This window comes from Myxocyprinus asiaticus, chromosome 33, assembly GCF_019703515.2.
Source record: "Myxocyprinus asiaticus isolate MX2 ecotype Aquarium Trade chromosome 33, UBuf_Myxa_2, whole genome shotgun sequence".
Classification (NCBI taxonomy): Eukaryota; Metazoa; Chordata; class Actinopteri; order Cypriniformes; family Catostomidae; genus Myxocyprinus; species Myxocyprinus asiaticus.
In genome coordinates this window covers 1,492,190-1,515,865 of record NC_059376.1, presented here as the reverse complement: position 1 = coordinate 1,515,865, position 23,676 = coordinate 1,492,190, and the positions used below count along the sequence as shown (strand labels likewise).

Sequence of the window (23,676 nt, the reverse complement as noted above, 5' to 3'; positions counted from 1 at the left end):
AAATGTCAAGAGTACATGTCTCTTTTAAATTCTAGACAAAGGGTGACTACTTTGAAGATGCTAAAATATAACAGTTTTGATTTATTTTGGATTTTGTTTAGTCACAACATAATTCCCATAGTTCCATTTTATTTTATTCCATAGTTTTGATGACTTTACTATTATTCTAAAATGTGAAAATATAAAAATAAATAAAGAATGAGTAAGTGACCCTAAGCTTTTGAACGGCAGTGTATATACTGTCTATATATACACATACAAACGATCAGCCACAACATTAAAACCACCTGCCTGATATTGTGTAGGTCCCCCTCATGCCGCCAAAACAGCGCCAACCCGCATCTCAGAATAGCATTCAGAGATGATATTCTTCTCACCACAATTGTACAGAGCGGTTATCTGAGTTACCGTAGAGTTCAAACCAGTCTGGACATTCTCTGTTGACCTCTCTCATCAACAAGGCATTTCCATCCACAGAACTGATGCTCTTTTTTGTTTTTGGCACCATTCTGAGTAAATTCAAGAGACTGTTGTGTGTGAAAATGCCATGAGATCAGCAGTTACAAAAAACAAAAAACATCCAGTGAGCGGCAGTTCTTGTTGTGCCTTGTCTAGCAATGCCTTGTTGATGAGAGAGGTCAACAGAGAATGGCCAGACTGGTTTGAACTGACAAAGTCTACGGTAACTCAGATAACCGCTCTGTACAACTGTGGTGAGAAGAATATCATCTTAGAATGTTATTCTGAGATGTGGGTAGGTGCTGTTCTGGCGGCACGAGGGGGACCTACATAATATTAGGCAGGTGGTTTTAATGTTGTGGCTGATCGGTGTGTGTGTATACAGGTGCATCTCAATAAATTAGAATGTCGTGGAAAAGTTCATTTATTTCAGTAATTCAACTCAAATTGTGAAACTTGTGTATTAAATAAATTCAATGCATACAGACTGAAGTAGTTTAAGTCTTTGGTTCTTTTAATTGTGATGATTTTGGCTCACATTTAACAAAAACCCACCAATTCACTATCTCAACAAATTAGAATACATCATAAGACCAATAAAAAAAAAAACATTTTTAGCGAATTGTTGGCCTTCTGGAAAGTATGTTCATTTACTGTATATGTACTCAATACTTGGTAGGGGCTCCTTTTGCTTTAATTACTGCCTCAATTCGGCGTGGCGTGGAGGTGATCAGTTTGTGGCACTGCTGAGGTGGTATGGAAGCCCAGGTTTCTTTGACAGTGGCCTTCAGCTCATCTGCATTTTTTGGTCTCTTGTTTCTCATTTTCCTCTTGACAATACCCCATAGATTCTCTATGGGGTTCAGGTCTGGTGAGTTTGCTGGCCAGTCAAGCACACCAACATCATGGTCATTTAACCAACTTTTGGTGCTTTTGGCAGTGTGGGCAGGTGCCAAATCCTGCTGGAAAATGAAATCAGCATCTTTAAAAAGCTGGTCAGCAGAAGGAAGCATGAGTGCTCCAAAATTTCTTGGTAAACGGGTGCAGTGACTTTGGTTTTCAAAAAACACAATGGACCAACACCAGTAGATGACATTGCACCCCAAATCATCACAGACTGTGGAAACTTAACACTGGACTTCAAGCAACTTGGGCTATGAGCTTCTCCACCCTTCCTCCAGACTCTAGGACCTTGGTTTCCAAATGAAATACAAAACTTGCTCTCATCTGAAAAGAGGACTTTGGAACACTGGGCAACAGTCCAGTTCTTCTTCTCCTTAGCCCAGGTAATACGCCTCTGACGTTTTCTGTGATTCAGGAGTGGCTTAACAAGAGGAATACGACAACTGTAGCCAAATTCCTTGACACGTCTGTGTGTGGTGGCTCTTGATGCCTTGACCCCAGCCTCAGTCCATTCCTTGTGAAGTTCACCCAAATTCTTGAATCGATTTTGCTTGACAATCCTCATAAGGCTGCGGTTCTCTCGGTTGGTTGTGCATCTTTTTCTTCCACACTTTTTCCTTCCACTCAACTTTCTGTTAACATGCTTGGATACAGCACTCTGTGAACGGCCAGCTTCTTTGGCAATGAATGTTTGTGGCTTACCCTCCTTGTGAAGGGTGTCAATGATTGTCTTCTGGACAACTGTCAGATCAGCAGTCTTCCCCATGATTGTGTAGCCTAGTGAACCAAACTGAGAGACCATTTTGAAGGCTCAGGAAACCTTTGCAGTTGTTTTGAGTTGATTAGCTGATTGGCATGTCACCATATTCTAATTTGTTGAGATAGTGAATTGGTGGGTTTTTGTTAAATGTGAGCCAAAATCATCACAATTAAAAGAACCAAAGACTTAAACTACTTCAGTCTGTATGCATTGAATTTATTTAATACACAAGTTTCACAATTTGAGTTGAATTACTGAAATAAATTAACTTTTCCACGACATTCTAATTTATTGAGATGCACCTGTATATATATATATATATATATATATATATATATATATATATATATATATATATATACACACACACACACACACACACACACACATATATACATACATATACATACATATATATATATATATATATATATATATATATATATATATATAGAGAGAGAGAGAGAGAGAGAGAGAGAGAGAGAGAGAGAGAGAGAGCGAGAGAGAGAGAGAGAGAGAGAGAGAGCGAGAGAGAGAGAGAGAGAGAGAGAGAGAGAGAGAGAGAGAGAGAGAACTGGATCGTTGACGCAACGGTAAACTGCCAGTAGGAGGTGAAGTCACCGGAAGTGTTTGAGCAGCCATCTTGGTATGCCTAAACTGTCATAGAGCATCAATGACTGACAGGCGTAAACGCCCCCGTTTCACCATCTCCGACCTGCAGATACGACGGTTCGTGACATTTCGCTTTCTAGTGACAATCATGTTTAATGTTTAATTTGCTTGTTCTGGATAATATTCGTTAAGAGGGAGAAGATATACGTGGATCACGATGTCAGAGCATTCACCTGCCCCAGTGTTCAGCCTATCAGTGCAGCACAACGATCACCAAAGGAAGCAGTAAAACTGTCCACAAGTTAGAATGTAAGTAGGAAAAGCTGTAATATCTGCTTGTTTAGGGTGACAATACGTCCTTACCCCCGAACGGGACTTTAAAAAAGTCAGACCTGGATTTCTAAATCGCCTTAAATGCCCGGGATTAGCTTGTTTTCATATTGAAGTGCTCTCTGTAGTCATACATGGATACGTGTCATAAATACGTGTTTGTTTGGCATTTAAACCTTTAATTTTAACCACCTTTGCTGTGCGTGTCTCCCTCTCTGCGTGTCCGCTGTGCGTGTGATAGAGCACACTCTTATTCAAGTGACCGCGAGAAAAAGGCACTTTTTGATGAAAACATAAAACCAGTAACTCTGAACAAACACTTCAATGTTCACAATAAATAAGTCTGAAAATGTCTGTTTGTATCTTACCTCAGTTTCAGTGAACTTGTTTACATTAAGCTGATCTGTTCGCTGATGAAGTTTGTTAGACGTGGATACTGTTTGATATAGATACACATAACTCGCTTGGGCTTTCAAGAAACAGGAAAAATTCCCAACTTTAAATAAATAAATAATTACATGTGTAGGACGCCTGCGTTGTAGAGATGGACATGCAGATTTCAGATATAAAATCAGTGATTAAATGATTAATGTTTATTTACTGAAATCAGTAGGCACACTGGAATGTTTGGGCATAGCAATATGACGGCGCAGTGGCTTCACTGATAAGACTTCATGAGCAATCCAGTTCTATATTATATATCAGTGGATATATTACTGTTATAATGTAAATGTGTAATGTAAAAATACATACTTGTATCTAGATACATAAAATATAATCAAAAGGGAAAAAAAAAAAAAAAAAGTGTTGTTTTTTTAGCTCTATATCATCCAGCCCTACCAAACATCATACTAATACAGACAAGCTCATGAAGTGCAGCCTTCTACATTGTGAGTATATCACTTGCATATGCAAGTAAATTTCACACAATGCGACCAAAAAACATCTTTTATTAGCCACTGGCAAGTAAATATTAACATTTCACTCGCCAGTGATAGAGTTGTGTAGTGTTGAAGCACCGAGGCCCTTTTACTGAATAAAAAGCAGTTGATGAAGAAGCTGGATTCAGCCTCACCATTCCCTGCATGCGGTCTCATGAGCGTGCAGGAAAAAGCACTTGTGTCTCATTCAGCTGAACTCCGAGCATCTCAGGGAACCGCACCGTGGATGTCACAAGAGCAGCTCTCTTGAGAGTGTGTGAAGATGAACCACTTCTCAAGCGCTTTGATGTGCACAGAGCACTACACATCAGTCTACAGCCAAACTCCCGTGAAAATATAAACAAAGTATAAACGTATTAATTTTGTGAATGCAAAGTGCACCAGTTTCACTTAACAGGCCATGTAATGGCAAATGTCCATGGTCGTTGTGGGTTTATTCACGTAATGTTAATAACATGCAGTGAGACAGAGGAGATGCCCTGCTCTATTTCTGTGGAGATGATAAAATGCAAGAAACAGAATCTCAAAGTCTTCCTTCACGAGAAATAAGGGCTTGTGAGATAATCAGAGAGCCTTAAAATAATGTGTGAAAGTGAAGAATTTAAGGCAGAAATATTTTACTATTACATAATATAATATAATAGCTATACAGGTTGGCTGGGTTACAAAAGAAGCAAAACAAAACAAAACATTAAAAAAGTCCAATGGATCAAAAGTAAATCGGACAAATAAGAGAGATATATTTTAGTTATTTAGACATATTTTGATAATTAAAATATTATTTTAAATTTGATACCTTTATATTTGACGGTCATTCATACGTTTTTGAAGCCTGAAAAGGAAATCATATACCCTTATTTTATTATATGAACCAAGCTAAATTTGTATAAATGAATTTGTTGTGTACATGAAGCACACATAGTGAGTTTGTATAGTAATTAATCGTCATATTCGTGAAACGCCTAAAGCAGGCAATTAATCATCATAATCGCAATTATTTGTTTGCCAATTAATTGTCAGACAAATTTCACAATTGTGACCCCTAATTTTCATTATTAGGTTCCTACCTAGTGAATTGTTTTGTTAAAAATGTGTACGAAATTTCAAACAGTGACAACAGCTTGTATCATTATTAAAAATGTGATATCATGACATCATATAAATTGATAGAATACAATTTATTGTACATTTTTAAAAAGCTTAAATGTGATTAAAATCGTAAAGCAAAATATATTTTTAAAACATTACAATATTCTATATTGCATGAATATACATGAAGAGGCCCCCTCTCTCAGTTTATTAATATATTCTTTAGTTACATTATGCTTACATGTCGTCAAAAGTCTGGCGAGTAAAAACAAAAATGTACTAGCCAATGACGATTCTTTCTCCAACATGATCGTAGAGGTTGAAGTGTATGAAAACCAACATCACTCACCTAAACACTTTGCACCAGTGAGTCTGAACCCTCGAGCGCATTTCTTACAGCGAGCAGGTCCACTGCCCATACAGCCCACACACGCCTGATCACAACCTGCACACAACCAGCTATAGTTGAAGTCAGAAGTTTACATACACTTAGGTTGAAGTCATTAAAACTATTTTTTTAACCACTCCACAGATTTAATATTTGCAAACTATAGTTCTGGCAAGTCGTTTAGGACATCTACTTGGTGCATGACACAAGTAATTTTTCCAACAATTGTTTACAGACAGATTGTTTCACTTTAAATTGACTATAACACAATTCCAGTGGGTCAGAAGTTTACATACACTAAGTTAACTGTGTCTTTAAGCAGCTTGGAAAATTCCAGAAAATGATGTCAAGCCTTTAGACAATTACCTCTTTGCTTGACATCATGGGAAAATCAGCCAAGACCTCAGAAAAAAAAATTGTGGACCTCCACAAGTCTGGTTCATCCTTGGGAGCAATTTCCAAACACCTGAAGGGACCACGTTCATCTGTACAAACAACAGTACGCAATTATAAACACCAGGGGACCACGCAGCCATCATATCGCTCAGGAGACGCATTCTATCTCCTAGAAATGAACATAGTTTGGTGCGAAAAGTGCAAATCAATCCCAGAACAACAACAAAGGACCTTGTGAAGATGCTGGAGGAAACGTGTAGACAAGTATCTATATCCACAGTAAAATGAGTCCTATATCGACATAACCTGAAAGGCTGCTCAGCAAGGAAGAAGCCACTGCTCCAAAACCGCCATAAAAAATCCAGACTACAGTTTGCAAGTGCACATGGGGACAAAGATCTTACTTTTTGTAGAAATGTCATCTGGTTTGATGAAACAAAATCGAACTGTTTGGCCATAATGACCATCATTATGTTTGGAGGAAAAAGGGTGAGGCTTGCAAGCCGAAGAACACCATCCCAACTGTGAAGCATGGGGGTGGCAGCATCATGTTGTGGGGTGCTTTGCTGCAGGAGGGACTGTTGCACTTCACAAAATAGATGGCATCATGAGGAAGGAAAATTATGTAGATATATTGAAACAACATTTCAAGACATCTGCCAGGAAGTTAAAGCTCAGTCGCAAATGGGTCTTCAAAATGGACAATGACCCCAAGCATACCTCCAAAGTTGTGGCAAAATGGCTTAAGGACATCAAAGTCAAGGTATTGGAGTGGCCATCACAAAGGCCTAACCTCAAACCGATAGAAAATTTGTGGGCAGAACTGAAAAAGTGTGAGCAAGGAGGCCTACAAACCTGACTCCATTACACCAGTTCTGTCTGGAAGAATGGGCCAAAATTCCAGCAACTTATTGTGAGAAGCTTGTGGAAGGCTACCCAAAACGTTTGACCCATGTTACACAATTTAAAGGCAATGCTACCAAATACTAATAAAGTGTATGTAAACTTCTGATCCACTGGGAGTGTGATGAAAGAAATAAAAACTGAAATCATTCTCTCTATTATTATTCTGACATTTCACATTCTTAAAATAAAGAAGTGATCCTAACTGACCTAAGACAGGGAAAGTTTTCTACGATTAAATGTCAGGAATTGTGAAAAAATGAGTTTAAATGTATTTGGCTAAGGTGTATGTAAACTTCTGACTTCAACTGTATTAGTGCAAAAACACACAATCACACACACAAAGCATCAATGTGTTTTAGTGTGAGACTGACCTCTGCATTCATACGAGCCATCTGTGTTGAAGCAGTATGTGTTTGATGGACAGCGAGCCAACTCAGTACCACACTCATCCACATCTACGATAAAGAGCATTTCAACACGGTGAAGAAGAGCTTGAAAATGTCAAGGTAAACAATCATAAAGTAAAAGGTTCATCCATATATGAAAAATCTCTCATTTCAAACCCATATGACACTTTTTCTACCATAGAAAAAAAAGTTTTTCATACAGTAAAAGCGTATAGTGAGTTTTACTGCTTGAAAAGGACAAAAAAAAAAAAAATCATTTCATTTGAATTTACTGTCTATTCAATTATGTTTTTGTCATTTTAACAACTACGTTTTATCTCAATTCAAACTGGATTTGTAAAGATGTGTTTCAGTCAACACTCTGAATGAAACAATGTTTCCGTCATTCAGGCTGTGATTTGACAACACACATCATGTACCATAGCAGGTGAGAGAAGTACAGGAAAATTAGAGAATTTGACAAGTCAGCTGCTGATATTTTAAACATGTAATGGTGTCACTCACCTACACACTTTTTGTTGTGAAGGATCCACCCAGGTTTACAGTCCAAACATCTGTCGTCTTGTGGACCTGCACACTTTTTACAGGAGTGATAGCATGCTACATGAAGAGAGAGAAAATTATATATTTACATATGAAGGCATTTTCCAAATGAATTCTGTAGTAATCAACAGGACTCGTCAGATGGAATGTTCTCGCATCTGAATAATTGTTGGGAGAGATTAAATAAGCACTGTTGGCATGGGAGAACATATTAAAGTGTCACTGGTCATTAATAGACAGCGTGTGATTGGTTACCTGAGCAGGAAGGCTGCGTGTGATTAGAGCTCTTTTCTCTGTAGTATCCATCGGCACAGTGCTGACACAGGGGACCGGAGTATCCTGGGTCACAAACACACTCTCCGTCTCCCAGACGTGTACCCTCACCCTCACAGCGGCCCAGACCACCACACACTCCTCCAGGACCTGACGGACACTCTGTACACACACACACATCTCTCGTGCCTCTCTGCTCTCTTCTCACATGATAAAATCACATGGTACATAATAAAAACTGTAGTTCGGGGTGACATTTTTGAAGCTTGATGGAAAAGAGCTGCATGAAGATTCTTCAAAAAATCTCCTTTTGTGTTCTTCCATGAAAAGAGCAACAACATACGAGTTTGGAACGCCATGAAGGTGAATAAATAATAATGACAGAATTGTTATTTTGGGTATACTCTATAAACTATATAAGGTTGTTATACGGTGCGTACGGTGCGTACAACCCTAGTTCGGAGTGTGTGTTCACCTGCACATTCCGGTCCGTAGCGTCCAGGTGGGCAGCACAGTCGGAGCTCCTCAATACACAGCCATTCAAACAGATCTGGAGCTTCCTGTTGTCTGGAAATCAGTACACAGAACAGCTTACATGCTTCATTACACAAATCACACACATAACATATGAAGTAATTTAACAGTTTCCACAATGCACCATGGCAGGATCACAGTGGCATGGATTCATGTGTTGTTAGTGCTGCACAACGCACGTTCTCGTGTGAATGAGCTTCAGCAGACCTTAACTACTGGACTCAGTGTATCGGCTGATACTGAGCAGTTTTCTCCCCAATTTGGCATACCCAATTCCCACTACTTAGTAGGTCCTCGTGGTGGCGCGGTTACTCGCCTCAATCCAGGTGGCGGAGGACAAGTCTCAGTTGCCTCCACTTTTGAGACCGTCAATCTGCACATTTTATCACATGGCTTGTTGTGCATGACATCGCAGAGACTCACAGCATGTGGAGGCTCATGCTACTCTCCGCAATCCATGCACAACTTTCCACACGCCCCACTGAGAGTGAGAACCACTAATCGTGACCACAAGGAGGTTACCCCATGTGACTCTACCCTCCCTAGCAACCGGACCAATTTGGTTGCTTAGAAGACATGGCTGGAGTCACTCAGCACGCCCTGGATTCGAACTTGTGACTCCAGGGGATACTGAGTAGTTTTAGTATTTGTGTGAGTATGCCATTCCAATTGTGTGTGAATATTTTGATGTCATCATATAGCCAATATTAGCATTTTTAGTAATTAAAAATGACAATTCATGACCACTTTACCATTTACCACGTATGACACATTATTCATGCTTTAACGGTGCTTTAACTTTATGCATATTGTTGGGTCTACTCACGGAGTGTGCAGCGCGGCATTAGTGTTGATGGATTGTACTGGGTTTGTTTCAGTGAACCTGATAAAGTTCAATTTTCATTTGATTGCTTTATCCCCACGGCTCTCAAACTGAGGGGTGCCAAAGCATATCAACGGAGGGAGCGGAGAGCACATGCATATCACGCGAGAGCAACCATGTACCGGTTGCACGAGTGTGAATCTCTTCACTCGCACGCAGATTTCCTTCACTCTTGCACAAAACTGGATTCGTGCTTTTGGGACATTCTAAAACGCTTAACGTGGCATAATGTATTAAAACAGTGATATTTGAAGACTAAATTTAGTATGCCAATTATTGATAACGCATACTAAATACAGGCAAGCAGATGAGCCCACAATTTCAATGCAATGTGCAAATTTGCACTTCCTTTGCAACGTTTTCTATTGGAGGAAATCACTTAACGTGCAACTTTTCACGTTGCGTTAAGATTGTGGGCTCAATGTACGAATGATATTTTGATGCTCCTGCCCGGGGGTGGCATTTGCATATGGCAGAGTATTGCAGTTACCATCATGGTTACTTGTATAACCTCCGTTCCCTGATGGAGGGAACGAGACGTTGTGTCGATGTAGTGACACTAGGGGTCACTCTTGGGAGCCCAAGACACCTCTGGTCTTTGATAATAGGCCAATGAAAATTGGCGAGTGGTATTTGCATGCCACTCCCCCGGACATACGGGTATAAAAGGAGCTGGTATGCAACCACTCATTCAGGTTTTATGCTGAGGAGCCGATATAAGGTCCGGCCATTTCAGCAGGTAGTTCAGCGTTGTGGCAGGAGGGACACAACGTCTCGTTTCCTCCATCAGGGAACAGAGGTTACACAAGTAACCATGACGTTCCCTATCTGTCACTCACTCGACATTGTGTCGATGTAGTGACACTAGGGGTCCCTATACAAACACCACAATTGGCTGAACTGTGTTACGTGAACTGGCGGTGTGTGGTGGGCAGACTACAGTGTGCCTCATAGCCAGCACACCAGGTCAACACGTAACCTCCCCCAACATATTTATGAGTGTCGAACGGCCCTTTTGGGGACAAGTCGACTACCCAAAAGATAGAGACAGGCTTAACCCAGTCGTGGCCTTTTCCCCTTCTTTTTTTTCCACTCCTTAAAAAAGAAGGGGGATTATCCGACTGGGCCGCCAGGTCTATTCCAAGGGGAAAACCGCAGAGACCACACCTCACTCAAAGAGAGGGGGGATATTTAAGTGGAAAAATACGTCACATGGTCTTTCCAACCATGTGGGGAGTCTTCAAGGTAGATCCTGCTCAATGGGGGAGGAGTTACTACAAACATGGAGACTGGGGCAGAGGGGCTCTGCCCAAGGAAGACGCAGTTTGCCAACAGGGAAACGAATTAGCGGAAGATATATAATCGCATGGGGTTAGCCTTACAGGGAACCGCCACATGCGGAGCACCTACCCCAGAACATTGCTCTTTGTTAGCGCGTGTACTGGACCGGCAGCGAGTCTCTCCGAAAACTCGACTGCCACAGGGCTCGGAGGAAGTCAACCAGGGAACAAAGTTTGTGAACACTACTGGGAATTAATGGCGCACATCTTCAGCTCCAAGGGAGGTGGAAAGCGCTATGTGCAAGCGATGCCGGGCTTATCCACTTGTGTTGCGTGCCACTACCTGGGACGAAACCGGTTCCACCCGGAGGTTGCAGAACCTTGCACAGGTGTTGGGTGTTGCCCAGCCTGCTGCTCTGCAAATGTCTGTTAGAGAGGCACCCCTGGCCAGGGCCCAGGGAGCCGCTACACCCCTGGTAGAATGGGCTTGTAGCCCTACCGGGGGAGGCATGTCCTAGGCGACATATGCCACAGTTATGGCGTCAATGAGCCACTGGGCGATCCTCTGCTTGGAGACAGCGCTTCCTTTCCGCTGTGCACCAAAGCAGACAAAGAGCTGCTCAGAGATTCTAAAGCTCTGCATGCGATCCAAATAGATGCACAAAGCGTGCATCGGACACAGCGACAACAGGGATGGGTCTGCCTCCTCCTGGGGCAGCGCTTGCAGGTTCACCACCTGGTCCCTAAAAGGGGTGGTGGGAACCTTGGGCACATAGCCCGGTCAGGGTCTCAGGATCACGTGAGAGTAACCTGGACCGAACTCCCCGCACGTTTCGCTGACAGAGAACGCTTGCAGGTCACCTACCCTCTTGATGGAAGTGAGCGCAGTCAGGAGGGCAGTCTTCAAGGAGAGTGCCTTAAGCTTGGCTGACTGCAAAGGCTCAAAGGGGGCTCTCTGTAGACCCTGAAGAACTACAGAGAGGTCCGATTAGGGAACGAGGCGCAGTCTGGAGGGATTCAGCCTCCTGGCACCTCTTAGGAACCTGATGATCAGGTCGTGCTTCCCTAAGGACTTACCATCGACTGCGTCATCATGTCCTGCTATGGCAGCAACGTACACCTTCAAGGTGGAAGGGGGCAGCCTCCCTTCCAACCTCTCCTGCAGGAAGGAAAGCACTGATCCGACTGCACATCTCTGGGGGTCTTCCCGATGGGAAGAACACCACTTAGCGAACAGACGCCACTTAAAGGCATATAGGCGCCTCGTAGAGGGGGCCCTAGCCTGAGTGATCGTGTCTACCACCGCAGGCCCTCGCGGCGGATTGGAAAGCGCAAGCCATGCGTCCAAGTTCCGTGCAAGGGGGACCAAAGGGACAACATCATCGGACGTACTGGCATGTGGGGCCTCGCGGCAGGGGTGCCACACCACGTCGTGGCCGTGCTGAGTCTAAGGACATCAAAGCACTTACCTGGCTCCTTGTGACCACCCCCGGAACAGCCTGGGACGGGGGAGGAAGAGGTCTGTCCTCGTGACCCGTGGAGACTGTCACATTGGGGACGGATTTGTGCCACAGCTGGGCGCTCAGGGGCAGGAGACTGCAGCTGGAGCGCCAAACCTGCCAAATAGAGTGGTGGACGGTGGTCGTGATGACGGCTGTGCACACCGGATACGTGACCCAGGGAACAAGGAAACCGCTCTTGCTGAGCTCTTGAGTACTGCAGCCACTTGGGCATGCAGCACAATTAAATGCAAAAGGTAACAAAAAGATGGAGAGATCTGCTTACCAGCTCCAGAGCAGCGGGTTTTGTTGTCCCTGGGTCGCCCGTCTCAAGGGCGCTTTGAAGCCTTTCACGGGTTCTGGGCGGCCGCGAGACAGGTGGCGTCTGCTTCTTGCGGTGGGCTCCACGCTGGGGCCGGGCCGAAGGGGCGGGCTGCGACGGAGCCAGTGCAGTCACCGCAGGGGGACGCCCTTGGCGATGAGTAGACGGGGTGCGGGATCTTGAGCCTCGCCGGGGCAGGATATGCCGGCTAGCATCCCTCTACTGCTCCACCATCGAAAACAGCTGGGCAAAGTCCTCGACTGTGTCGCTGAATAGGCCCGCCTGGGAAATGGGGGCAGCAAGGCATCGTGTCTTGTCGGCCTCGCCCATCTCGACCAGGTTGAGCCAAAGGTGGCGCTCCTGGACCATTAGTGTGGCCATCGTCTGCCCGAGAGACCGCGCCGTGACCTCCATCGCTCGGAGAGCGAGGTCGGTCGCCGAGCGCAGTTCCAGCATCAATCCCAGGGCGGAACTACCCTCATGTAGTCCCTTTAGCGCCTTGGCGGACTTGCAGGAGAGCCATGGCGTGCAGGGTGGAGGCGGCTTGTCCAGCGGCACCGTAGGCCTTGGGCGTCAGAGACAACGTAAACCTACAGGCCTTGGACGGGGGCTCTGCGGGCATAGGTCCACCGTGAGCACCTTTATCCACCGGGGGATTGCCGAATAGCCCTTGGCCACCCCACCATCGAGGGTAGTGAGGGCAGGGAAGCTGAAAAGATCGGGACCGGGCAGTAAAAAAGTGCCTCCGCGACCTTGTCAGCATTTCATGCACTTCCGGGAAGAAAGGAACGGGGGCAGGGCGTGGCTTTGAGTGGCGCCGCGAGCCCAGGAACCAATCACTTGTGAGTGGAACTACTTGCTTCCACCACTGATTCAGCATCTTGCTCTGATACAGCCCAAACATTCGTTGAACGTCACTTCAGAACTAGCAACGGAGGCACTTACTGAAGCAACAAGGTATTGTGTGTGTGTGTGCGCATGCACATGCGAGAGAGAAACAACAGAAATGTCGCATGTGGAATCATTACCTGTGTTTGTTGCGGCTCTTGTCAGCAGTTATTGCTTTAAAATGCCAAGATGTAAGTGTAAGTATACTTCTCAGCAGAAATTCTTGTATAAAGTTGCTACACGGGGTCCATTGTCACGTGTCCCAGCTTGTGAGGTCATGTGTGCATGCAGTATGTGTGTGTGTCCATGTGTGAGAGCGAGAGAGAGGGGTACTGTGCTTTTCACAGATATTAAAAGTTATTTCTGATAATACAGAAACTGTTGTATTGATCAAGTAACAGGGATGCTTTTTACATCAAGGCTCTGTTTGTTGGTTGCCACTGGAGTCTCTCTGTGTGTGTGTGTGTGTGTGCGCATAGCATATGTTTGTGTGTGTGTGTTTGCATGCGTGCGTGCAAGCATATGTAAGTGTCAGTGTGTGTGCGCGTATGCATATGTGACAGTGTGTGCGTATGTGTGTGTGTGTGTGTGTGTGTGCACGTGTATGTTTATCATATGTCAGTGTGGGTGAGACGAGAGTGAAAGAGAGAGAGAGAGATGCAAGAGTGCTTTTCAATCAAAATGGAAATAAATTTATGATATTATATCCATTGTTTGTCATTCTTATCCAATGTACTTAACCAATGTTTTTGTTTTAATTGATTTTGTTGTGGTAGCCTGAGCGCTCTTTGAAATAACTGAAATAATTTGGCAAAGTGATATGGAATGTTATGCAGTCAAGACCTGGAACTACTTCATAGCTGTGTGTTTACTTAAAAAATAACTGCACACCTTAGGACATCTGTCAACCAATCAGAATCAAGCATTCAACAGACCCGTGGTATAATACCTGATAAAAATTCAAATAAGTGGCCAGAATATAATGCTGTTTTAACTGGAAGAAAGATATTATTTTACATTAGCATAGGCTATCTTAACGATGCAACACAGTTGTGTAGAGATAGAAGATGAATAAAATGAAGTTTTTTTTTCTTGTTTTATACATGTCAAAATGACAGACAACAGTTGAATTTATCCGTTAAAAAATAAATCTTAAACTCACCTGTGAAACCACCATGTCTCCACCTGATCTTCTATCTGCTCCAGCAGTCTGTTGCATTCAAAGTCAGACTTATCACACACTGCCTCTATGATCTCTAACAGACGCGTCTCACTGCACGCACACACACACACACACACACACACACACACACACACGAGAATGACCATGTGAGAGCACACAGACACCTCATGTTCAAAAGGTTGGACAGATATCCAAGAGGAATGAATGCAGCTGAAAGACGTGTTTACCTGCGAGCATATTTTGCCAATTTCTCCTCTTCCCAAGCCGTATTCCCACCCCCAAAATTCTTATTGGCTGTCTGCTCCAAGCCCTGAAACAACAACCAGTACTCTTTATACAGGTCATGAAACATTCTGTCATCCATTACTCACCGTTTTGTTGTTCCAAACCCGTATGGCTTTCTTTCTTCTGAGGAACACAAAATATGATTTTCAAAAGAATATCCTGGTCACTCTTTTCCAATGAATGAAAGAGAATAAGGACTAGGTCTGCCATGCCCCAAAAAGACAAAAGCACCTTACAAGTACCAGACAAGTAGTCCAAATGACTTGTGTACTACATAGTTTGTGTGCTAAACAGAACCATATCAAAGTCTTTATTCACTGAAAATCTTCTCCTCTGCTTAAAGAGACTACAAAAATGGTACACACAAAGCAATCATACTGTATGGCTTTTATTTTTATTAATACTTTTTTTGGCATTTAGGAGCTTGAAGTTATATGGAAAAGAGCGGTCAGGATATTTAGAAATCCTCCTTATTAAGAAAAAGTCATACAGATTTGGAGCAACATGAGGGTGAGTAAATGATGACAGAACTTTTTTTTTTTTTTTTTGGTGAACTATTCCTTTAAACTAACATTTGAGACCTTCAATCTATGTTTGGAAAATGATGCCAAAAACACACAGGTGATTATAAAGATTCTGCCAATTCTAACATTTCTGAAATATCTACAGCTTAATAAAATTCTGTGGTTGCTGCAAAAAAGAAATGCAAAGACTTCACTCAGCAGGCACACACCTTGATGAAGCTGTCTGTGAGTTTGTGGCAGGTCTGACAGGGGGCGGTCCTCACGGTCCCCACCGACAACAGACAGCACAGCACCAGGACGGACACGAGGGGCCAAGACCACCACATCATGACCTGCACAGCAGACCAAACAACAGTGAGACAGTCTCCATAACACAATCGATTCAGACAGAACACTGCCCAGCTTTACACAGACTTCTAATGAAAAAAGCTCAAGGGACAAGAACTATCTATACGAGTTACAAATGTGTGATGCTCCGAAATCCTTCATGGTACTCTTAGGAATGTGCACGAGTAAGAGTACTCGTTCTGCACCAGGGAGTCGACTATTAAAAACACTGCTGGAACATCGCAAATTGATTTTCCTTTGCACATTTGCCTGCCGTGAACTGGTTACATTCTTAAAAAATACAGGAACCATATGATCTTCATGACTTTCAGTTCTGTTAACTGAACGTGCATGTCCCCTGTGCGCAATTTTCCGCCGATGTGAATGGAACTCCGAAACTAAAATACTCTTTTATGAGGTGGTTGTTTCGAATCTACAGCACAAGACATATGCAACTTCCAGTTAGGGCTGAAACGATTCGTTGACGTAATCGACAATGTTGACAAAAAATTGTCAACAAAAATTTGCGTTGTCCAATAGTTGATGATACGTGAGAGCAGCACTGCAGTTCACGCCTGATTGAAGAGAGGAAGAATTACACAGCTCACAGTCCAGATGCACTCTAAACTTTCCAAACAGTTTCAGGTGATGTAAATCACAAAGTATGAGGGAATTATATAAAAATACAAAATAAGTAAATACAGAAGCACTCTCGTCGTGGAATAAGTGGAGCTGGAGCTCTTTAAAGGAAACACCCTGGCGTTACATCTTTAATGCGGTTATATTTAATGTGTTATAGCTTTATTAAAGATAAAATAATACAGAAGCAGATCATGTAAATAACTACAAACTCCGAAACGGTCATTTCACTGTGCGATCAGTGCCTCTTCTATGAGTTGTGTGAATGTCCCGATCTAAGGGGGAGAGATTGAAACTGCACCCGGCTGATGCACACTCTGTCACGGGACGCTCATCCCTCAAGCGCACACGCTTAATGCAGCTATATTATAACATGATGACTCGCGACTATTAAATCATAATATGTGTGTCACTGAGCATTTCTTATTGTGAAGAAAATTGTCAATACGCAGCTTTATTAATAAGAGAGAGTTTGTTTTTTTGTGAGTTAAAGATGGATTGAAGTGAACAGAAAGGTGAGAGAGGGTAGTCTTCACCCCATTATACACTGCAACAAAATACGTTTTTGATTTGTTTTTGTTTGTTTTCTAATATAAATATCTAAAACTCCTTTAAAACAACGTACATTTACTTTAGCAGCTATACTGCAGAAGAAAAAATTGTTAAATATAATATTAAAAATACAAATATTTTAAAATATCTAACAATCCTTAAAACAAGATACATTTACTTGAGAAGCAGCATATAAGATATTTAGACTTGATTTTAGAGAATAGATCTTGAATATAAGTATATTTTGTCTTAACTGCACTCGCAGAAGTATGACCAAGTGAAAAAATACACTTCTATACAAAATACACTTATATTTAAGATACATTTACTTGAGAAGCAACATATAAGATATTTAGCCTTGCTTTAAGAGAATGTATCTTGCTTTAAGGATTTTTAGACAATTGTAAATGGAAAACAAGACAAAAACACTTGATAACAATAGGATTTTTTGCAGTGAATTTCTTTACTGCACGTTTAATACAACCTTTTAAGTCATGGCACAAGCTGAATAATCGGTTGAGAGCTAATGATTAATCGTTGCAATAATCGCCCGAATTGTCGAATAATCGTTGGTTAGATAATAATGGTTAGATTAATCGATTATCAAAATAATCATTAGTTGCAGCCCTACTTCCAGTATAGTAATAAACTTAGAATAATGCTCAAGCTATGAATGTCCAACTCAAAATGGAATAAGAGCTGTTGTGGTATCACAAACCTGAAGTACAACATTAGATGACAAAACAGTCTAAACGGTCTCTGGAATTGCTACTGTTTATTTAATGTTTTATTTCAGAACTGTGGAACTTTAATCAAGCACTGGTGTAACATCTGACAATGTATAATTAAAGTAGAATTTTAAAAGAATAAATGAATTAAATTTGCAAGCACATTTCTTGTTTCTTTGAAAAAAAAAAATTAAGTACAATTAGGATCAATGGTTGGATTGAATTTATGTCTCTAAAAAGTCTGTAAACACACCTTTTACAAGAATAATGTTACATTTATTTCAGATTTGCTATATCTGCTCTGAACTATATCCATTTTTAATAAAAACTTTAAAACTTAAGGGTGTCAGCAGAATAAAACAAATTTCTCAGTGGACTAGAAATACACAGTCCAGTAAAATATGTTTGACAGAAAGTGAACTTTGGCATCTTTGTGTGTGAGTTTTGAATAGCCTATCCGGCATCAAGTGTAGACATGGGTCCATCAATAATTAAAATGGGAAAATGTATTTTCCCAACAACAGGGTTGATTTCACATCATTCATATGCTAAACATTCTGATTGCCACTTGCCTTCTGACATATGAAAGCCTGATAGGTTTCAGATCTGTGGAAGGTATAGAGCACTTTTTAATTTCTGTGAATAATGCTTCTTTGGCAGCATTATCTGCTTGCAAGGCCTGTAAATAATAATTCCCTGCCATTTCCAGTGGAAACCCTATATAACATTTGACATTATGTGAAATACAGTGGGGTAAGACCACATTGAAAATCAGAGATTTTTTTTCATTTAAACTTGGAAATAAACAAAGAAGGGCTGCATGATTATGACAACAACAACAACAACAACATCCACTGATATTGTAATTGTGATTAATTTTGATTAATACAATTTACAATAAAATGCACATTTTGGGTGCATCGACTGTGTGCCATATTTTTTATGTAGGCTACACATTTAAAACAAGCCAAGAATTCTGAATGAGGTTATAGCATCAAGACGAGTCGCCTAAATGACAAACTTCACACTGATTTTCTTAAAGCATGAAAAACAAAGCTGTTATTCAAATTTTGAATCAATAATACACAGGAGACAGCAACGGACTTGTCTGTCACTACAGGGTTGGGGAGTAACGGAATACATGTAACGGGATTACATATTTAAAATATAAGTAACTGTATTCCACTACAGTTACAGTTTAAATCAATGGTAATTAGAATACAGTTACATTCAAAAAGTATTTTGACTACTGAAGAGATTACTTTGCATTTTATTGTCATTTGTTTCATTTAATATTTAGTCCTTTCAGATGGAAAACATTTATACATATAAATGATGTGATCCAAAGTGCATTTGAACAGCGGTGAAACACTTTCTTATGATGTGTCACATTCATACGAGCAGAAAAGTAAGTTTGAAGTGAATTTGGAGCAGAAGAAATAGAAATAAACCTTGTGTAAATTGTCAGCTTTACGCTAAGCTAAAATGCTATTTCTAGCCATTTTACATGCACATGTTACCAGACATGATCTTATTTTTTTTTTAATTAAGAAAATTCACGTTGGCTCATAATTTCTTTTTTTTTCTAGTAAGACCTTTGATATTAGGGTAAAAATCATATTCTTGATCATAATTTTTGTATTGCATTCCTGTAAAAATATCTAAAAATCCTGTAAACAAGATCACTTGTTTAACAACACTGCATTAGATAATTCGGTTTTTCAGAGAATGTATTTTTAACATGTGTATTTTGTCTTACTGTACTGGCAGAGTTTTTATAGTCAAAACAAGTGAAAGTATTTAGAATATGTTACTGACCTCGAGTAATCTAACGAAATACGTTACAAATTACATTTTACAGCATGTATTCTGTAATCTGTAGTGGAATACATTTCAAAAGTAATCCTCCCAACCCTGCTGGTTACAACGTTGAACCGTTGAAAAACAAAAACACAAAAAAAAAAACACATTAAATAGAAAATCTAATTTTAACTTAATTTGTAGCAACATGACCTACTGTTGACACTTTTTACAATTAGTCAGTTGTGCCCATTGTAACTGTAATCTCAATTATTTATTTAATCTAAAATGTAAAACAAAGAATGATGTAAAATGAGGAAGAAATATTTAAAGATTCTGCACTATTTCTAGGTCACTTATCAAATGTAAGCAAGTTTGTTTCCATTGAAGCACTGGAGATGCTCTGTGGATTATTCTCAAATCATGCTTGAAAACATGAACCTTTTTACTCTAATCGTTAAGATGATTATGTAATTTTGAAATGAAAAAAACACTGTATTAAATTAGAAAAAATGCAAAAGAGAAATATTTTCACTTTCCCAGATTTTCTACCCCACTGTATGATGATATGGCTGTATAATAAATATATTAGATGTTTCATCCTAAAATTGCCTGACTCATGGTAGTGAAGCTCAAGATATGATGACCTTTCTTTGATTGTGTGAGTTCCTCTTCCTGTTTCATGGATGTGTGCATGATGTTTCTGTCCAGTGATGCTGATGCTGATGCCTGTACTGTAGGCTAGCTCAAATCAAACATGTACAGTATCTGCTGGATAATAATGCATTTCACTCTAGAGCACACAATTATTCATGTGACGTTACTGCTGAAGAGCATAAATGAAGATAGTTGCTCACTGCTGCTCTCCAGAGAAATCTACACAACATTACTCGAATGAAACACTACTTTCGTATGAATATTAGCGTCTGATGTGATTTCTGTGCTTGTTCTTCTGTATACTCACTTTCAAATGTTGTTAATGGCGGCAAACAGCTTCCAAATCCTTGCGATGGAAACGCGTCTTCGTATCGTCTACACAAGAGTAGTTCTATCGCTGCATTTATACATTATTGCATTATTCCGCCGGCGTCTTCAGATGTGTTGGCTCTTCTCGTTCATTCTATGTGCGTCCCGCCTCCGCGGGTAGACAGCCAATCGTTATTAAACAAGGATTCTGATACACCAATCACGCGCCGCCGTGTATCAGAGTGACAGCTGCGGATTACGTATCGTCATAACCCAGCCCATAGCAGAATACAAACAAGATATTGTCATTTGTTTATCCTTGTGGCGAAAATGTTCATTTACAAAGATTTGTTTTTAAATAATACTTACATTTGAATACTTCTTGATAGAAATGTGTCTTGCTAGCATAATTATCAAAAGATAAACACATTTTTCATTTGTTCTAATGAGGTTTTTACAGAGCTAAATTGATCAATGAATGTAGGATATTAGGCTACAAGTTTTGTATTTTATATATATATATATATATATATATGCACACACACACACACATCTATATATAGGCTATATTTCTCTATAAATTCCTTTATTGTGTCATCTATTTTTATTTGCTATTTACTTTGTTTATTTACTTTTAAACAGAACATGTAGGATTTTGAAAAATGTCAAATAACAAAATGTTATGACCTAAACTAAAGAAAACGTTATTCTGCTATTTCTGTGTCACTAACCTAATGTAAGCAAATCTGTGACCTTAATATTAAAATACATTAAACTTACTGAGACCTAATAGCGGGGCATGTTGTCACTATCTGGTTTAAGTTTTCAAATTCAAACATTCTACAGTATTACAGGTTCAATACAAGTTAAACTCAATCAACAGCATTTGTGTCATAATGTTGATTACCACAAAAATGTATTAAGACTCATTCCTCCTTTTCTTTAAAAAAAAAAAAAAAAAAAGCTACAATCTGTGTTCCAGTGAGACACTTACAATGGAAGTCAATGGGGCCAATCTGTAAACATTAAAATACTCACTGTTTCAAAAGTATAGACACAAGACATAAACAATATGTGTATAAACATGATTTAAGTGTGATAAAATCACATACTAACAGCATCTGTGTGAAGTTATAGCCAATTCTACAACCGTGTTGCCATGACAACATAACGCTGTAAACTCTAAAACCCTAAAATTACCATAAAAATGGGGATTTAAGCAACTTTACAGCTCAAACACAAGTTTTAACAGAAGAATTAATGTAAGTGCTTTAATAAAATTATAAGCTTCACATTTCTGCCTTTATGGAATATTTTTATTTAATCATTCAGTTAATCCATTTTTTGATAATTGAATTAATATGTATGCACTATGCAATGATCTAAAAATGACAATGTGTAATCAATGTACTGTGAATAACTGCATTATGAATGTTATTCAATATGTTAGATATTTAATCATTCGTTTATTGATTTCATTATCATTTACTCAGTTTAATAATCAAAGTGCAAATCAATGGAAAACTACAACTTAACTTCTCTGTGGAGAATTACAGCCTCTCTCTGTATCTTTCTGTATGACCCTCTCTGTGAATGACCTAGAAGGACATGTGTGTGTTGATACTAAAAGGATGATTTAATATTTTAATAAGAGCAGAGTCAGGCACTGTCTGGTGTCCGAAAGAGGCAGATGATATATGTGCGTTAATTAGTGCTAGAAATTAGATGAATCACATGTATGTGAGTGTGTACACATTTCCCATCTTACAGGAATGTGTATAATCAACGACTGTAGTAAGGGAAATCATTTAATATACTAATCAAATTAATGCAGAAAGTAATGATTGTTAGTCAATATAAACTATGTAACCATATGAAGTGATTACAGTGTGTTTTATGAATATAAAATGAAATAGTCATGCTTTTGTCACCAATGAAGCAAGTGGGGTCAGATGACCAGCTAGAAGCGAGATGGTGATGACGAAACTAGGGGGACATAAGATGATTTTATTGGATGAAGCGGCCATCACCCAAAGAGATAAGGAGAACAGAAAATGTATAAAAATGCATGATTCTGAAGTGTAAGTTTAGATGCTCCATGGACCACATAGGCTTTGTTACTTTGTAATAAAAGTCTATTTTTGGAATCAGAACTTTGCGCCTCTGAGAAATCTTTGACTCGACTGTGCTTTGAATGCTGTTTTGGGTAATCTGCCATGACATAATGGTGTCAGAAATGGGATTGGAACAGGAGCGGAGAGCAGGCTGCCGCATCGTGGTTGGGGGCGAGCTGCACAAACAGGTGGCCACTCGAGGTAAGCAATTTTGCTTTTAGTACAACAGTTTGTGTAGTTTGCCACAGGTCTGCCGTAGTGGTAAGAGCATTCTTTAAACTTACTGAGACCTAATAGCGGGGCATGTTGTCACTATCTGGGGTAAGTTCAAATTCGAACATATTACAGTATTAAAGGAATATTCCTGGTTCAATACAAGTTAAACTCAATCAACAGCATTTGTGGTAGAATATTGATTACCACAAAAATGTATTTGACTCGTCCCTCCTTTTCTTTAAAAAAAAGCACAAATCTGTGTTCCAGTGAGACACTTACAATGGAAGTCAATGGGGTCAATCTGTAAACATTAAAATACTCACTGTTTCAAAAGTATAGACACAAGACATAAACAATATGTGTGTAAACATGATTTTGTTGTGATTAAATCACTTACTAACCGCATCTGTGTGAAGGTATAGTCAATTTTACAACTTTGTTTCCTAAAACTCTAAAATGACTTTAAAAATTGATTTAAACAACTTTACAGCTCAAATAATACATGAGTTTTAACAGAAGAATTAATGTAAATACTTTTATAAAATTATAAGCTTCACATTTCTGCATTTAAACCTCCAAAAATTGACCCCATTGACTTCCATTGTAAGTGTCTCACTGGAACACAGATTTGTGCTTTTTTTAAAGAAAACGAGGGACGAGTCAAAATTAATTTTTGTGGTAATCAACATTATGCCACATTATGCCTGTTGATTCAGTTTAACTTGTATTGAACCCAGAATATTCCAGATTTTAGGCTTTTTAGAGACATTTAAACTGTGAAACAGGTATGAAACACAAAACAATTCATGAACCGACAAAAAATGTAAAAGGTAACATACAAAAATATCAAACTATTGTTTTGGCCAACAAGTAGAGTAATTAATACATGTACATATTTATAACATTTAAAACATGTGACAACATCGTAT

General features: G+C 40.0%; 1 protein-coding gene across 1 annotated transcript in view; it reads right to left on the bottom strand.

Annotated features, from left to right (window-relative positions):
• LOC127424023 (protein disulfide isomerase Creld1-like) overlaps positions 1–20,567 on the bottom strand; it is a 29,540-nt gene extending 8,973 nt beyond the window's left edge. Inside the window, exons 1-9 of the mRNA XM_051668794.1 lie at positions 20,416–20,567; positions 15,615–15,737; positions 14,824–14,906; positions 14,576–14,686; positions 8,483–8,574; positions 7,990–8,169; positions 7,696–7,791; positions 7,156–7,239; positions 5,444–5,539 (exon numbers count right to left, since the gene is read on the bottom strand). Coding sequence (XP_051524754.1) covers positions 5,444–5,539; positions 7,156–7,239; positions 7,696–7,791; positions 7,990–8,169; positions 8,483–8,574; positions 14,576–14,686; positions 14,824–14,906; positions 15,615–15,734 — 862 coding nt within the window. The 5' untranslated portion in view covers positions 15,735–15,737; positions 20,416–20,567. The remainder of the gene's footprint in view (positions 1–5,443; positions 5,540–7,155; positions 7,240–7,695; positions 7,792–7,989; positions 8,170–8,482; positions 8,575–14,575; positions 14,687–14,823; positions 14,907–15,614; positions 15,738–20,415) is intronic.
• Positions 20,568–23,676: the final 3,109 nt, after the last annotated feature.